At 36.3% G+C, this 19,242-nt stretch overlaps 1 protein-coding gene across 1 annotated transcript in view; it reads right to left on the reverse strand.

Moving 5' to 3' along the window:
- Positions 1-19,242, reverse strand: part of SEC63 (SEC63 homolog, protein translocation regulator) — a 57,554-nt gene that overhangs the window by 20,859 nt on the left and 17,453 nt on the right. Inside the window, exons 2-9 of the mRNA XM_083831846.1 lie at positions 18,903-19,002; positions 17,964-18,078; positions 14,247-14,359; positions 12,191-12,252; positions 9,187-9,245; positions 8,389-8,439; positions 5,520-5,628; positions 2,942-3,036 (exon numbers count right to left, since the gene is read on the reverse strand). Of these exons, the coding sequence (XP_083687972.1) occupies positions 2,942-3,036; positions 5,520-5,628; positions 8,389-8,439; positions 9,187-9,245; positions 12,191-12,252; positions 14,247-14,359; positions 17,964-18,078; positions 18,903-19,002 (704 nt within the window). The remainder of the gene's footprint in view (positions 1-2,941; positions 3,037-5,519; positions 5,629-8,388; positions 8,440-9,186; positions 9,246-12,190; positions 12,253-14,246; positions 14,360-17,963; positions 18,079-18,902; positions 19,003-19,242) is intronic.

A 19,242-nucleotide genomic window follows, 5' to 3' on the forward strand; every position in this document is an offset into this window, starting at 1 on the left:
GAGAAAAAGGTTACATTCATTTATGCAAGTCTTTAAGTAACTTTTCCCTGGAATGTTCTGTAGAGATCAACACGGTCATTTTATTTTTAATACAGCTCCACCGAGTCAAGAGGTATCTTTCACTGTGTTTTTTCAACTGTGGAAGGAGGGAGAAGGGAAAACTTGCACGCAAGAAACTTGCGTTGAATGAGCTTTGATTAAATTTATATTGATAGCTAAATATTTGAAGAATCTGTCATTATTGCCAAAGTTTACCAGATTCAGCCATATTGCTAAGGTATTTATACTATACACAATATGCACTAGCAACAGCATCACCTTGACTTTTCACACATCTAAGATCAAGCCAGCTTCCTCAGATACAGACTCAAATATCACAAGAATGTGGTTTTTAAGCCTAAATTCTCTGGTAGGCTGACGATCAAGTATTTTAAGTTTTTATAAACAGCACCGACTTGGAAAAGGCATGGCGTTCTTTATTCAGGGTGACCTAACTTGATCTTGACCAGACCAAGATGCACAGTTCAAACAGGCCTCTCACCTGAGTTTGTTGAAGACACTAGAAAGAGAGGCTGAAAACCTGATTAACTGAACTTCATCATTTATAAGAATCAAGACACAACCCAGAAGCTTCACTTTTTAGGTCAACAAAGTCAGCTAAGGAGGGACTGAAGTTCCAAAAATCTGTCCACAAACAGAAGGTAGGATATCAACCAGCAGGATACACTAACTTTGGACCAGTCTTTCCCTACACTTGAAAAAAAGATCTTTTAATAAAAAGCTCCTAATAAACAAGTCATGGTGCAACACCAAACCAAGAAGAATAAAGCTCTGATAAGAAATCTTTTATAAAAATTATCTGTATTGGGTTTATGATAGAAAGGTGAAATAAAAATGTGAACAATGATCATGGCACAAAAAGCAAGATGCATTAACAAAAAACACTAGCAATACCTTCCTGTATTTATGCTTCAGGGACTTGTATTGTCATATATTAAAAAAAAAAAGAACACAGATGAAACTGATGACTGGAGCTTTAGAAATGGAAGATCCAATAGTATAAAACGCAAGGTCACACTTTGTAATGGGTTTATGTGGCAAGGGTTTGGTAGCAGGGGAGCTGTAGGGGTGGCCTCTGTGAACAGAGCCCAGGAGCTGCCACGTTACAGAGCCAACTCCAGCCGGCTTCAAAAGGGACCTGCTGCTGGCCAGAGCCGACCCAGGGAGCAATGTTGGTTGGGCCTCTGGGGGAGCAAACTGAAGAAACAGAAGAAATTGCTGCGCAACAGCAGCTGGGAAAGAGGAGTGAGAACCAGCCCTGCAGACCCTCTTTTCATCTCAACCCTTGCGCCCTTTCCATCGTATTTTCTCCCCCTCTTCGTTTGAGAAGGGGGAGTACGAGAGCAGCTATGGGGGAGTTCAGCTGCCCAGCAGGGTAAAGCCACCACACACTTGCATAATAACAAGAATTGAGGCTTCAAGATTACATTAAGTCACCCATATGAAACAGTTGTGGGCAACAGGACACTTACAGTTACTCCCTGCAGAAATAAAGGGAATGCTACTAATGCAATGCTGAGACTTAACAATGGAATATTATGGACAGTTCTGGCCAAAGTAAAAAAATAACGTTAAATTTAAAAATATAAAGACAGTGAACAGTAACTCATTTAGCACGTAGCAGGATGAGGGAAGTGAAGAGCCTTGTAGGAAAGAGAAAAGGCAGCAGCTTTCTTAGTTTAGCTAAATGAAGGCAAGAAGAAAACACATGGGTTAACACTTCTGTCTATACATGCGTTAAGGGTATACAGAGCAAGAAAAACAAACTCAAGAATAATGATGACAAAACCCACGGATATAAATTGGTCACAAACAAGATTCCTAACCACTAGAACAGCAAGTTCTGGAACAGGAGGCTTGACTGCCTTTTAAACGAAAAATGGCTAAACGTAAAGGGCTTGCACAATGCCAATGCTTACAACAGCACAGAAGACCTGATGATCAAGGTGCTCTTTCCCAGTCACGTGCTCCCGAGCACAATGCCTGCAGAAAGAAAGCCACCTAATCATAGTTTTAGGTCTTTCTCAAAGCCTACAAGAAGATGAAGAATTTGTAAGAGATGAAGACAATTAAGGAAGGAGATATCTTAGCCTATCTTAATGTTTAGGACATGAAAACATGCTTATGACTTGAAAATCCAATTGCATGCATGCAAAGTTTAAATCAGTGGGACTACTCCCCCTCATTTTGTTAACTCAAAATATTTTTCATGTAGAGCATGTTGTACATGGTGCTTTAAACCAGAACATCAGTTTCTGATAAATAAGTCTTCCTAAAACTCTGCTAGCAATAATTATTTGTTGCAGTATATATTACTGTATCTCTGTTGGAAAGACAGAATGAAAATGAAAAAAGGCAACCAGAGGAGACCTGAAATTCATGAAGGAGTCTTTATAATAGTTAAAAATATTATTAACTCAAGCAAGATAATCTTATTTCAATATTAACATATTTAACCAGATCTTAGCTACTGATACAACTGTTTATAGCTAAGAAGCTTTATCAAACAGTAATTGCCTAACACTGACACACAAAATTTACAGGAACCAATACTTTAGTTCCCTATTTAGTTCACCCCTCCACCAAAAAAGCAATCCAAGTTTTTATACTAAACAGATTCTATTTCAGGTAAGTATTATAACCAGTTAATGTTGTTTATCTATCTATCTATCTATATATATATATATATATTTAATTCTAAATCTATCTTTTACTTCTAAATCTAGGTTTTAATTCCTGTTTCTGAAAAGACACAGTTGCAATCTCAACAAAATTAATGCATTGAGAAATCAAATTCTGTCAGCTGGTCAACCAGGAACACCATCACCCTCCTCCCTTGAAGGGGTCAGTTATTTATGAAACACCTCTCAATATAACTAACCTGTGGTATCTGAATGTTGTCTGCTGGTCTGCTTGTAGCATCTTTATTGTACTGAGGATCAAATTCAGATGCCCCTGCTAAAACCATGATAAGCCCTGCAAAGATAATGGGAGACATACGAACAGTCATCAATATCCTATGCCACCGAATGATTTCTTCGGAAATCTCAGCCACAAAACTTACCCCCACTCTTCCCCCAGTAACCATGTGTGTTCATATTCTCTATGGGATGAGTTACTATTGCTACAGTGCAAAGCTACTGTGAACATGATGCTTGGCACAAGATAATTGAAATAGCTCAAGATTCCATTTTGGATGGCATTAAACACTCTAAATGTCTTCACAAAACCATAGCTTGGTTTCTTTGGGACTGGCAGACGTCACCACGCAGCAGTTTGACTACTACTGCATGCTCACAAAACCATTCACCTCAGAATTCATATGCCTGAGGCTGCCCCTCAATGTGTGTATTGTAGGAGAGATGGGAGAGAAAATTTCAACTCATTTTTCTGTTCAGTTGACATTAAAAATTCACCATTTTTTTTCTTTTAATGATTAGAAGAGCAGTTCAATAAGTACCCCTGCAAACAAATCCCATGAAGATAGACAGCTCTTTTGCTAGCAGAAAATGTGATTAGGAAAATCCATACTACCTTGAAATCTTTTGTCATCTAATTAAGATTAAAAATCTAACAGCTGGGATGTTTTAGCCAGCTTTCTGCTCATGAATGTGTCAGACCTCTCTGCTATAGGAAACAAGAAAACTCACCCCCCCATCATTTCTTCCAGTTAAAGTAACTTTTTCAGCTATAGTTACTCAAGCTTCATTCTTGTATTTTGAGCAAGTTCTTTTCTGAGCAAGTCAAAGTTACTCTGCCTGCAGTGCTCAGCAAATTCCACCTACCAACAATTAAGTTCCCTGAGCACCAATTTCCATTTCTGTTCTCAATTATCTGTTTACTTCCTGAGCATGGCATAACAACGAGTTTCAGACTATTTCAGACTTTCCTATTCTTTAAGCTTCATAATTACAGATCCTAAGGCAAAAAGAGTCTTTAAAACTCATTTGTCTTGAAATCTAGATATTTTTACATGCGCACACACGTGTGCGTATATATACGTATAAAAAAACAAGCCACATCATGCAGATCTGTCTCACCATTTCCCTAGTTTGATTACATTATCCCAGGCTTAAGCCCCAAGTTTTGGGTCTGGTACCTCACCAGTGTGAAATTCACAACCAAGCAAAGGCCTTACCTGATCACTGTGTGATTTGTCTAAGCTATCTCAGTTGTGCCTCGTGTTTCATGCAGACTGTACAACAGACCTCAGTGGAAAAAAAAAAAACAAAACTGACCTGCCTCTGAACCTAGGACTTCCTGAAAATGGTAAATCCTTAAATAAGGCCACTTAAACTTAGGGGTAACTTTTTACTGATCTGTAGGAGAGAGAATGAAAGCCTCAAACGTGAGGTTATTTCATGTTGAACTCAATTATTGACAGCAAGCTTGGAGAAAGAAGAGAACATGTCTGCAATGATCTCTCTAAACTTCTAAGAAATCTCATCTAGTCTCCGTTTCATCCTTTCACACTCAACTGTCTGGAGGAGGAGAAAGGTAAAAGCATAAGAGTATGAGAACAAACTAACCTGAACTAATCCCACACACGTAAACCTGTTTTTGCTGTGACTAGAATGCTAGTGCATTTCTGTACTCGTATCTCATAGACTTCTTTAACTAAGAAGCCTTTCTGTTCAAAAGGAAAAGAATGCATCAAGAATGGATGCTTCCAGTAACCTTTCAGCAAATCTATAACTGAACAACACTGCAATTTAATGGAGTAAGAGGTGATATTTTACATGACACCTTTTTCATTTTAGTTTGTTAATTCTGCTTTTCAGTCACTCTGAGCATGAGATGCAGTAAAATCCAAGCTAGAACTAATATCATGCTAATTCTTCAGGGCCATGCCAACCTCCAAACTGAAGGATCTAATTCCTGAACTTGAGGATACTGTAGAACAAGATAAGGTCCAATGTAATGCATCTACATATTTCTCTAGAAAAAGTTTGGTTTTGTTTGCTTAAGTGTGAGCAGACAAGAAAAATAAGTATATCAACAACTATAAACAAGTAACAAAACAACAAGAAACTGATACGGAGCAAAACTATTAAACAGAAATTTAGGTATAATATCACAAAGAATAAATTCTTTGGTAATATAAAAGTCTTATGACAACCCTTAGAAAATTCAAGACACTTATTTTGTTACAGGAACAGAAGAAAACATGCAGATAAAGGTTGCATTTCTAATGGCCACAAAGAATCTTCAAGGTTTTACGCAGGTCTGCTTCTGTTTTCCCTACATACATTTATTTTTTTTAAATGTATACATGACAGATAAACATCTATGCAACTCCCTCCCCCAGTAAGTCTTCTTATACTCTTCACCTCAACAAAATGAAGTTTTTTAAAAGCATTCTTACAGTATCAGAAACAATACTTTAACATAACAAAAGCTTATAAAGCAAAAGCATTTTAACATCAACAAATCAGCACGTCCAGACACTTTTCACTTACGTTTCATGTCCATGTTCCGTGTTTTATAGACAAAATATGTATATATTTGAGTTGTCCGAATGAGAATCTGGTCTCCACTATATCGTATCGATCGGTACCACCAGGAACCCTGAAATGTTTAGTAAGAACAACATGACATCAGCACAATGGTATCAGTATCAAAACACCTATGCAAGATCACCTCATATTTGTTCATTGTAACTAGGTAAACCGTACCTCATAAAAAACTACTTACCCCAACTGACTTTACTTATGTTGAAGTCAAATGAATTTCAGAAAGAACAAAAATATCTTTGGCAACAGTAATCTTAAACACACATCAATATATTCGTCTGAGAGAACGTGATGCTAAAAACTGAGATGATTTTTTGCCATAAGAATCTACCCTCTCCCAGCACAAGCTTGCACGCATGCACACACCATTTTGTTTATTTATGGTGTTGTTTTAGTGAATCCACTAAACAGTGGATCCACTGGAGTTACCCCTTACATAGAAAGCGGTAACTCCTTACCATGTAACACAGCATCCAAATGAAACTCAGTTTAGGCTGACCAAGTCCAAGCCAAGACCAAAAGATTTCTTTAACTAACTACACGTTTTTTTGTCGTCCCCCCCCCCCCGCCAAATTTACCTTAAGTCTCCTAATTAGAAAACGTTTTTTAGAAAATTTACAATCATAGAACAGTTTGGGTTGGCAGGGACCTTTAAAGATCATTTAATTCCAATTTCCTTGCCATGGGCAGGCGTACCTTCCACTAGAGGAATCTAAAGGTGACCCATTGTCCTTGCTGGAAATTTTCAGAATTGAGCCTTATTCCTTCATGCTGACTGAAGAATTTTTCCAAACCTTCAGAAACACTCCAACAATTCCCTTATTAGCATTACAACAGAGACTTCAAATTATGGAACTCACTGTACAGTGATTGTACTCTATAATTTTATAACCTATCATGCCACCTTTCTTAAACTGCAGTCTGCTCACTAAAATCGCCCTTGTAAACCAAGCTCACTAGCTTAGGAAAAACATTCAAGATAAATCACCATCTCTTACAAAGTTTATCATGAGTGAAACGCAGCAAGCAATGAAGTAACAAACGATGGATACTATTATTAATTTAATAGGCAATCGTGTAAATTCTGCTAGCACAGCAAGAACTCTGCAATTTACTTAATTATTTGGAAAATGTTCTAGGACTGGCTCCCCACAAGAAGAATTAGTTTGTTTTAAATTAGGTTTGATTCTTCCATAAATAGATGAACCCTGGCACAGAAGAATAGACCTTTTTTTTTTTTTTAAAAAAAGTTCTTCTGTGGAAAAGTATATATTATAATTCCATAGCTCTCAGACTTTTTGTCAAACTAAGTATAGGTACTGGAAAAGAAAAAGTGCAACTACAGCCAGTCCAAATCTAAATGAAAGAGGCTGCCCTACCTACTTTTGCAGACACAGATAGTTTCTCTTGCCTCATGTACATATACAGAATATTATTTAGGTTAATGGAAGTCTACAAAGAACTGTGTATCAGTATTTTCCCTTTTCTACATCTGGATTCAAAGGATGGAACTAGACTTAATTAATTTTAGATGTCTATCTCAGATACTGGATGACTACACTGTAGTTAACTTAGGCTTCTTTATTGTTTAACAGAAAAGAAACAGACCCATCAAAGGTATGAATTATCTCATATGCCTAGCTTAGAATTAAATGATACAATAACTTGCTCCATAAAAATAACTATTCCTCTTCACTGACTATAAAATAAATTTACAATGACAAGTTTCAATGCATAAGTCTACATCTGATATAGGGGCAAGAAGAGGCAGATTCCCCCCCCCCCCCCCCCCCCCCTCCACTCAGGACATTTCTTCATAACAACAGAAAGGATGTTTACTTTCACTTGAGCTATGATGAACCTGGTATAAATCACTAGAAGTACACATGTACAAAAAAACATCAACACGCATCAACTGAAACACAAAGAAGGAAGTGTAGGTAGACATCTTACTCTGAATTTTAGACTTGTTACTGAACTCGTTGTTGAAATCAATGCACCAGGAATTTGTTATGCTCGATCTTCAGTTAGGCAGAAAGGCTCTCTAAGACAAGTGATAATGCCTGGCTGGTTCTCAGTACACAGAGACATAAGCAGTTGTCAAGATCCCAGGAGACTTTCTCAAATAAAAGTCATTTTCCCAAGAGCATGAAGGTTTATGAGAATCAATTTTCTGAGTCTGTCTTCAAGCCATACCCCAACTATACACAATCACTGGATAAGGGACATTGTTCAAAAGCAGTACTGGAGGGCAAACTGGAGCCCTGAAATATCACTCGTCTTGCAATTGATTCCTCACACAAAGAAATCTCAAGAGCAGACATTTCATTGTGTATAGACGATCAGTAAAAATTAAAATTATGAAAACAGACAGTCAAGAGAAACAAAACAAAACAACTTATTCCACAAGCAGCAATTGTTCTAGTACCCACAGCTAACGACATCTGTCTTGGCTCTACAGTAACACTACCGAATAACTACAGTAACACTACTGAACAACTACTGAATATACTCTCAAGTTCATCACACAGTATTAATTTTCATGTGACACATGACAGAAGGTGTAAGACAAATTACCTGATTGAATTTCTAACTCTTGTGCTATCTAGTATTTTCCTAACAGCCCTCTCTCTAACACAGCACTGTGTTTTTTGGAAAGTGTAATGCAACTACACTTTTTCCATAAAAAAGGAGAACATCCACATTAAAAAAATAAAAGCTCTCCCTCTCCATGAAAGGAAAGAATGAGCAATTCATTTAGAGTCTGAGAAAGCTTTGTTTACAGCGGGTAGAATACTAATTAGATAATACTTACCACAACAACTGGAAGAATAACCATAAATGCTAATCCGTATACAAGCAAAACCTGGAAAAAAATATGAAACGTACTGTATTAGGTACTTCAGTTACTTAATACTGCTCTTGTTTAATATTTTTTCTAAAATATGATCAAGCAGTATTATCAGAAATCTACTACAAATTAATACAAGCTTATTGCACAGTACTTATTATTTCTGAAGAACTTACAAGCAATACAATCAGTTGAATACAGTTTAAATAAAGTGTATTTGTTCAGTGTAAGTAATCTTTTAAATCATCCGTGCATTGTCTTGGGTGGGTCTCTATAATTATTGAAGAGTTGGCAGCTAATTGTGATTCAGTGGACGGAGGAGATTACTGCACAAGAAGCAAGCAGGTAAGCTAAGTACCTTACAGCAACAAATGTAATGCAAATAGCATTTACTTAGGCACTGTGTGATTACAGCATCTCTAGTAAGCAAGCCACATGGGACTACAGACATCCAGCAAACAGAAACAGTTCTATATGCTTTCTTGCTACAGCAAACACATGCTTCACAGCAGCAGCACAGTACTACTTCATTACCACTACAGCGAAATTCTTCCAAGCACATAAATACAGTTTTCGAAAGTAGAAAGATACTCTATTACTTTTGACTCCTGGAACTTGCTTCAGAGGTGCATTTGGACCACAGTGTCAGTATTATTAACCATGTGCTTTGACTTAAACATGAAGTATTAAGCACAGGCACATGTTTTAAGGTGAAGACTTAAATGTTCATCTTAAAATCTCAACCTAAGTGAGATGACTCACCAAAATCGAATTTTTCTGATCCACAATCCAAGCCGGCAAAGCTATGCCAAAGCTTGTAGCTGTAGGATGAGAGAAAAGAAATATGCTGTAAAATATTAAGCGTTTTTTTTTTTTTAAGTCACATTAAGTCTAACAAAAAAAAACCACACCTCATGTATAGCACTCCAATCAGTAAAATTCTAACAAATTTAGTTAATCAAAAAACAAACTAGAAACACACTCAAGTATGCAATGAAATGACAAGACTTAAATGCAACATCTGAAATACCTAAGGTTTTAGCTTAACAGACTGCAGTGAAATAGACACGCAAGATTTATTTATATAATCAAAAAGGAGAGAAGACTTCGCAGGTGGAAAGATTTATGAGCTTTGCCTTACAGAGCTTTCAGCAGTTTAAATACACATAGATCAGTAAACACATGAATTGCAAGAAAACTAAGTAAATGAATTCTACGGTGAAAGTTTTATTTATTTTTAACTTTAGGAAAGTGTCGTGAGCTGTACATTGTAAAAACAAAACCCTCCACCAGTTCACATTCCTGTGTGATTGGTAAGAAAGTGAATGCAACACTTGTAAATTCAAAAGGAGTTCGGCTGGAGAAAATACAAGCCGTGATTCCCTAACATCTACAGTGCACAGAACTGAATACAGAATTAATATTAAATAGATTGCCTTCAGACATGCAACACTAGAGGTTCTGAAAAAAAAAACTAAAGATTTACAGGCCTGCTCCAAAGTCCACCATCTACTATATAACAAAAAAAAAAAAAATCTTTTCCTCTGTACTGGTAAGGACCAATGAGGAGCATTACCTTAAACTAGGACAGACTAGGATTCCCTATGTACTTAGAAATTACTGTTTCCAACAGGTTCTGACAGTTAGCAATTCAGACAACCAGTTGTTATGCACAAGTCTAACATAACCTCTATGTAGTTCTTACATTAGAAACTACTATCTGTCAAAATTCAAGTTAGACACCTGACCTCAAGCTTAATAGTCCAACAGAACATCAAAGTGAATTTACTGCATTATGTTACAGGAAATGCTCTGGTTGGAGAAGAGAGTCCGGAGACATTTCTCTACCTGTAATCATTACAGATTTTCAGAAGAAAATATTAAAAATGTAATGTGTCTTTTATTGGTGATATCAACTCCAGTTTCTCATAATGCTTTTGATCTTTAGGACTGTAGTTCCAAACTATTCCAAGGGCAGAAATAGATCAATACAAAGCTCTCTCCTCATTGAAGAATCTCTTTGCCCATGCTCATCAGGATGAAAAACTAGCAAATACTAAGAGAAAATAGTTTACCAAAACTGCCTGACATTCCTAAAAGCATGTATTTTTATTCCCCAGATCCATTCATGTGCTTTTAAATACTCTTTTTTGCACATTTAGTATTTTACTTAGTAAAGAAGCAAGATGAGGAAATCTTGTTTGCCTGCCTCTAACCTCCATGCTGATTCAGTTGGATAAGGAATGAATATTGCTTGCTGTTGTTTCCCTGTGCTGGGCACTGAGGGTGGGATGTACCTCGTCTAATTTTAAGCATGTAAGATGTGCTTCATCCCATCCCAGAATGTTCCTGTAAGAGGGCCTGTCACCATTCTTGGGCTACACAGAACTAAAAACTACAGCACATGACCTGGATACTGATCTTTACATTACAGGTGTCTAAATGAAAAGATTAATTTCACTAAATGAGAATTCTCCTCACACTGCAGGAACAAGGTTACAGAGCAGAGAACGGGAGAAGGAGAATTTCATTCAGGCTTCTTCCAACCATTCAGATCAAGCAACAAAGCAAGATCTAAAAAAGCAGAGAACTCTCATTCCACCACAAACCGTAAAGGTTTCAGAAGAGCAGAAGGCTTGCAAGTCAACAATATGAACTACTGCCCTACAAAACCACTTCACTTTGCCCTTCAGGAATCCAGAGCCCCTCACGTTTGTGAAAGCTCTCTAAGAAAACCATGCAAGAATCTTCTCATTTTCAAACTCTCATCTGCTTTTGGCCAAATCTTGTTTTGAAGTCACAGCTGCAGGTCAATTCAAGTTAAAGTCTATTTCCGACTTCCAAGCTACCCTTAACTCATTCCATGCAGATACATAGCATACCTTAGTCCCTCAAACTACATAGCACCAACAACCAGAGATCTATGGAGGTTACAGGTCCGTCTTATCAGGCTGCAGGTTTCCTTTTTGCTTATAACAAGTATTAGAGGCAGCTAGAGAGATGTAATAATTTCCCTCACAACTAGTACACAAACAACTGTTACAAAGATGTTATACAAGTGACTGATGGGATTGCAAACAGGAAGGAAAAATGTAACTTTCAATCTTAAATTGTTTTAGTTTGTATCACTTAAGCTAAAATTTTAAGTATACCATCATCACGTATATCACCAGACATCATTCCCATATAGCTACCCACCCAGGATCAATCGACCAGCATAGGGATAATCACCAGGACTCCTCAAGATGACAGTGGCATAGAGCTACCTCCAAACAGTACAGCTTCCAGCAAATGGAACGCAGATGCGTATACAGTATTTACTTAAACACACACTTTGAAGCAATGTATGTGAGGATGTGTATCATTATGCCTAGCAGTTTATTTTTACATATATTACCTGATTATAAATACCAAAAAATGTTTTAAACTGACAAGTTTCTGAAGACTAATGGACTATTTTCCACTTAAAACTCCTTTTAACACTGGTAATTCTCTCTAGGTACTTACTGAAGCTGGTTCATTAGTAACAAAGCTTTTTTTCCCTTTGATAAAAAAATAAGAAATTTAAAAGCAAACTCCTTCCTGACTTTCCATTTCTCTCATCCACACACCACAGCCAGTTTTACATGCAAAGAATTATTAGATATCTTCAAATCAAAGAAAAAGTATTTTACATAAAATAAGATCTGAGAGCTTCTCAAATGACCAGACATTTCATATCTTAATGCACAGAAAATACAGGACTTTAGTCATTCATAATTATTACCTTGTGGTCCATCTGGATTACCAAATTCTTCCCAATTTTTCCGTGATTCTTCATCAGTTAAGCTAATTTCAAGAAGAAATATTAAGTTAATACAGAAATAAAGGAATTTTGTCAAAATAATTAACAAAGAAACTTTAAAATGTGGCATTTATACTATTGTTCAGAGACTAAAAAAATTCTATTGTTTACATAAAATCTGATAAAAACAATTCTGTTGCATTCCTTCATGATACACAGGAAAATCCTTTTTATCAATCTGACAGCAAAAGAAATTAGAAACAAAAGGATGCACTCTTACAAGAAATCAGAATCACATTTCCCGTTTGTGAGACTGACTGCTCAATCCATCAACAAAAAGCACCTTTCAACACCAGGTTACAGTACAGCAAACTTTGAAAGACAACGAAGGTTGAAGATGCTATCTTTTGGGTGGAAGAAGGTAAATACACAAGATGAATTGATAAGTCAGAATTTATCTCTAGAAGCTTATATTCTGTTATTCTATACTTAACATTTGATAGTACAGTTGTGGGGATTTTTGTTTGATTTTTTTCATTTGGAACTGCTTAGTTCCATATCTAAGAAGAGAGAAAAAAATGAGATACTACCTCCTAAATCTTACAGTTTCTATACCTGTTCCATAATGACATTTTGTTGGCAACAGGCAATCTCAAGAAGAATCCCTACTACAACAAGGAAGTAGGAACTTTCTGCTTTAGGACACACAACACCACACAACGCCACACACTCAACACCACACATTCATTCACCACACATACGGAAGACTTTGCCACAGAAGAAATCTGGAGAATCAGAAATGATTTGGAGACTTCTGACTAAGTCTCACACTTGTTAACAAACAGACTTACTGAATATGTAGCTTTATATTCTTTCCAGACAGCACAGCTAAGGAACTCCACTGTCATTCCCTAAGATTTGCCTCTGTCGTAGCTGTTGCACAAGTATATTAAGTATGAGACTGTACTCACCTAACATTTGATTGCTAGTTTGCAAAACAGTGGTGAGATTTTTCATGAGTTTATAAAGCAATACTCTACAGAAGCATCTCAATAATGCAGTTATTTGTAAGCAGAAAGAATAATTTCAAAACTGCTCAAAGTGAGCACAGTGTTGGCTTTCCTTCTCATCTCATTATCAAACTCAAATCATCTCAGTATCGAACTTCTCATCTCATACAATACACTCAATCAGTAAGCTCAACCACATAGGCAACTCACTTTAAAGCAGAATTCTACAATTTGCTAGATCCTTGGATGATTATTTGGAGTAGAGAAGAATATAAAGTTGTACAAGATTCAGTGTACAAATAGTATTATAAAAAAATCCACATTTTTATTTTGGAGAAATTCAGAAAAGGGGATTTCTTTTATGCCAAAATCTAATATTACACACCTTCACTCAGATCCAAAAAAACAAGCTACAAACACAGGCATGACTGAAAAAAATACAGTGGAGGAAAAGCTGAATCCTTGAATCTTCTTTTAAGAACTACACAGATAACACGAAACAGTCACTGAGTCAAAAAATCAAGTCTGCAAGCCAACAGAAAACTGAATCAGAACCAGAAAAACACCTCTGCTGCCAGATGGGAACAGGATTAGAATATTGTTTGTTACTCTGGCTTTACCACCAGGTGAAATGAACAGTACCTTTATTCTCTACGTGATGGCCATTCTGAAGCATAACAGGGTTTGTTGCTTAAACACTGCAACACATCTTGTTCTTTTTCATCTTTAAGACTTAGTATGTGTCACGCTGGAAGCACTTTTCCCAGCTGACATGAAAGTTAAATACAAAGAACTAACACCTTACAGTATTCTGACAGCTGCTAACAATTAAATTATCCCTCCTAACTTGTACACACAACAGGCATGCACTGAACTGAGTCACACATTGATTTATTTTGTTGTTGTTTTTTTTTTTTTCATTACATATCGAAACGCTTTCCCTGGCTGCTTAGATCAGTCCAGTTATTACCTTACAGGTTTAACCCCCCAAGATACCAATTTTATTCAAAGGCAAAAAAGGAACTTACGCTGCATAAGCCTTAGCAATCCTCATGAACATAACTTCATCTCCTCCTTTATCTGGATGGTATTTTAATGATAGTGCGCGGTACTGTTTCTTAATTTCTGATATACTTGCTCCCTTAAAAGAGAAAGTTTTGTGTTATTAATACCTTAAATCAAACCCATTCTTCTATAATCTGTATACTAAAGCGCATTATGCAATATTTTTGAGCCATTCATGTTTAAAGATTTATGTTCTAATATGAATTATGTTCTTCATATGACGATGAAACTACATATGCATCTCATGGAAACATGATTATAGCATTTTTATAGCAGCCAAAAGTAACCTTTTACTTTTAAACCAAGTTAGAAGCTACCGCCTAACAAAAAGACATTCAGATAATTGGCTATTATTTTCTTCTGGATTTCTTGTTTGTCCATTCATAGAAAAAAAAGTAAGGTTTCCTCACCAGTTTGAGGAATCTCATCTTTTCCTGAACACACTGAAGAACACAAAGAATTCTCATTTGCAATAGTCCACTGTTTAGGCAAACAGTTCATAGATAAAGCATGAAGGTTCACTTGCAGCTTTTAGGCAGAAACAAATCTGCCAGTCACTAGGAACAGTGGATTGCCTTGCCACTTCAGAATGCCTTTGCCCAGAATCATTCTATTCATAAATAATTTCAAACTTCTTGAATAAACAGAACACATTACTTGAGGAAAAGATCAACCCTTATTTTACTACAGCACGTCATTAAATGCCACCAGCCCACACCCATGTGCACCAACTTTCAGGCTGGACCGTGAACTTCATTAAAACTTTATCTGCACTTACATTAGTAAAGGAAATCCAGAAAAGTTTTTTCTACTAAGTTATCTGCTAAGTTTCACAGACCCATTACCCATAGGGCTTTTCAACAGTTGGTGGTCTAACAGGCTGACATTAAGTATATAAAAAACACATAAGAAGTTACTTCAAAATAATGATACAGTTTTAATACATTTAAGCCAGAAATCAACCTACCCTAAGGCTTCATTTACTATGTTACTTTATCTTTCTTTATGCAAAGTATCTATCATTTTCCAACACTATATTTTAACAGCATGCCTGCCTTATTTAACACCCGGGATGAATTTAATCCTCAATAAATTAGAGCTGGTAATAACAACCACCTCAAGACTAGACAAAGAATGACAGATGAGTAGCAGAAGCTGGAAAGTGCAAAAAAAATCTGTTCATTGGAAAGGAAGAGGTGGGTTTCCATGGCTCACATGAATCCTGCACATAAAAAATAAGAAGAAATCCCAGTGTTTTTTCCTCCTCTACCAGAGGTTAGCACGTGATGCCAGATAAACTGATGATAAACTTTCCATGTATCATTAATTGCTTACTCCTCGTTTTCAAGTGCTAGGCTATAGAGACTAGGCCTGACCTACATAAATGCTTAACAGCCTAGGATAGTTCATGTCAGTCAGCACCCTGCCTGGAACACAGAGCTTTCCTACATTAACTGCTTATGATAAAGTTTAAGGCCCTGACTGTCTTCTCTGAAGAATTTAAAATTATAATTAATACTGTGCTTCACTTTTCTGCCTGTTCAATAAACCAGTAATACCATCCCAGTGCCCTATGTATCTGTGAATTGTAAATGATGTGCTCCAAAAAGAGCTATTGTGTTTATATTGTATATAAGATAAGGTCCTTGTACATTAACTGGACTTTGTTCATGTTGTGGTTCACTTTTAGAGGAAAAGCCTCATTGTATGCTAATACAAGATTAAAAAATAACCTTGGCCTTGCTGTGAATGCAAAGAAATTGAATTATTGTGCATCAAAACTTTCAAATGCTTGTATCTGCAACCCTTTCATTATTTTTCTGAATAAATGAAAGTTTTGTTGCCATTAAAGGAAAGGACAGGAAAAAGAAAAAACATTTCCATTACTTAACAACACTTCAACAGGTGTATCATTCATGAACAGGGCTGGCAGTGACTCTAAAGGTTACACTTCAATGGTACTGGAAGGCAGCTGTTAGCTTTCACCTAAGTCCAGTACAGAAGTTTTTTAGGGGAATACAACAGACATCTCTGATAGCGCAAGCATCAAACACTATTATTCTCTGGAATCTTAGATTCTACTACCCCTACTTCAACTATTTATCTTCACACACATCTCTTCATCCACCATGGAACATCTCTAGTTTTAATTCAACTTGTCCTTACGCTCCTTCTATGCACCAGTTCTCTGAGCGTTCCCATATTGGATTCTTCACTACAACCTAGATAAATTTCATGTGTCTTGAGTGCGCTCACAAACCTTTATTAATAAACATCAAGTTAGAATTCAGTACCTACACACTTTTTTCCCTCTGGGTCATAGAAATTTTCTAAAGACAACAAAAGAAAATACACTGATGACCTACTCCCTAGCCTGATTTGTTTAACCAAAGTTAACCCAGATATATGAACATTTAAACTGTACAGTTCCAACAAATACTATTCAATAGCAAAAAATTTATCTTGTTCCCGTGTGTCAGTAGAAAAGGTAAGTCAGCAATCAGTCAATTCACAGAGGAACTGAGCAGAGGCTGAATTTAAATAACTTGCCTCCGCACTTGACAGACAAGTCTTGTTCTACCTGTCTAGCAAGAAATAGGATGAGATCTACACATCTGCTACAATGGCTTTCTTAGCACAGAAAGCAGTACCAGCGATGCCTATCCTTATGCTGACAAGCCATGTCATTACTTGCAAGAGCTGTATTTGTAAATGTTCGTATTCATATTAAGCTCTCCCACACTAACAACACAAGTCAAGTTTAATCAAAACGGGGGTACGTTCAGAGTTCTTCCTTATTCTTGTGCTGAGCTGTATTCGGAGTGCATTTCCTTAGACTGGAGAGTGTAACGTGTCAGGCTTCAGAACTGAAAAGATGACTCTATGAATACTCAGAGTAGGAAATAATTACCATCAGTAGAAAATTTGCTTGAGGTATTGCAGTTAAGACAAAGAGTTTAATACATGCCCAGCAGGTCTATTTGTCTCCTCCAGACATATAACTTCTTATATTCATTTTTAATCAGACCTTCAATATAAAGAAAGCACTGCACATCTGCTTTCTATAGCAACACTACATTTTTTCAGTTTAATAAACTAATTGACTTGTATTACTGTGTAGAATTTATGGTTTTCAATGCTCCGTTCACAGATGCAACTGAGACTCAAGGCAGCCTTCACTACTCCAAAATGCACATCACCAATACCCTTCAGCAAACTCTTCCATTTACAAGAGAATTATCACTATATAACAAAGTCAAATTAATCAGCATTTTGTTTATACAGCTTATGCAGCAGCATCCCTGAAAATGGCTATTGAGAGGATTTTCTACAGAGCATACACAGCAGAATTTTTCTTACTGTAAAAAGGGAAAAGCAACACCAAAGTAAGCCTCAAAATTATTGAAAAAATCCACCTCATCGCATTAAGAAAGTCATTTGAATGTTGAATTTGTTAGATGCAAAAGTCATACATTAGTATTCATATACACAGAACATCTAATGGTGGACTTCACAACAAACAGCAGCAATTTTCAGATGCCAAAAAAAAAAGGAACAAAACCATTAGATGTGTTCACTGGAGTTAACTTTTGTTTAAAAAAATAAGTCTTAAATTTGACATCTAGACACAAAACATACAATTACAGTAGTACACACTACTGAAAGATGCTATTACTTACAGGATCCAAATGTAGAACCTCATAAGGATTATATTCTTGATACTCTCGGTCTGTTTTGGAAACTTTGTATGCAAGAAACAAAAATAATGCCCATCCAGCAAGGAGGATTATTTTCCTGTTTGGAAGAAAAAATTTTTAACATGTACAAATGCATTAGGTCTAGTGTAACTCTACAAATATCAGTCCACAAGACAATATTCAAACAGCAAGAAATATTAAAGTGCTTTAAAGCAGGTATCAAGTATCAGTTATAACTCCACCTTTGGCACAGATAAAGACAGCTGACCTGACTTCCAACTTTTTTTTTTTTTAAACAAACAAACAAACAGGCAAGCCCCTATCAAAGCCCCTTCACATTCTTTAACTGTCTGTCCTCAACAGGCATACAGTAACATTTCGTATTTCCAAAGAATGACCTTAATCTTATCCTAGACAAAGGCAAATGTTTTCTTGTTTTTTAAAGGCAAAAAATGCATTACAAGGTAAAATATTGACAGCAGGAGTAAGAAACAAGAAACTGAAAGATACAGAGTCTTCAGCTTTGAACATACAAATTATTACTATTGTATACTTGAATATATGTATTTACACATCAAATATCTAAATCAAAAGATATCACTAGCACCACTAATTTCTGTGAGGGAAGAGCATTTTTTGAACAAATAAATGCATTGTTTACATATTTATTAGTGCTGAGGTTCACTGGTTTCATTTAACATGTATTTTATAAAGGATAAAGCATTCATCTTGATTTCAAGCCCTACTAGATAAAAATGATTAGGTATTATTCAAATATAGTAAATTGCAAATGTCTCTTCTATGACACAAAAACAACTACAATGCAAATAATTCCAGCTGCTTTGATTAAGAAAAATAGCTTTATAAAAGTAGGATGTAGGAATTGTTTTAATGGAAGTCATGCAAGTGAAATATACTTACTTTACAGTGGGAATTATGTTTTGCTGTGGTTTTAACAGTCGCAAGCGATACCACAAGCATCTTCCATATACATTTCTTATATTCTTTAACCGAATTTGCTCTGTAAAAAATAATGAGAGAGATTCTGATTAATCAATCTCACAAAAAGCAAAATAGCAAACAGAATATCCTGAGTTGGAAGGAACCCACAAAGATCATTGACTAACTCTTGGCTCCACACAGGACAGCGTAAGAGTTAAACCACGTATCTACATGTGTTGTCCAAAAGCTTCTTTACAACACCAACAGGCCTGGGGCCGTAAGCACTTCCCACATGCTCACATCATCCTGGAGAAGGTAT

The sequence above is a fragment of the Anser anser genome (assembly GCF_964211835.1).
Source record: "Anser anser genome assembly, chromosome: 3".
Lineage (NCBI taxonomy): Eukaryota > Metazoa > Chordata > Aves > Anseriformes > Anatidae > Anser > Anser anser.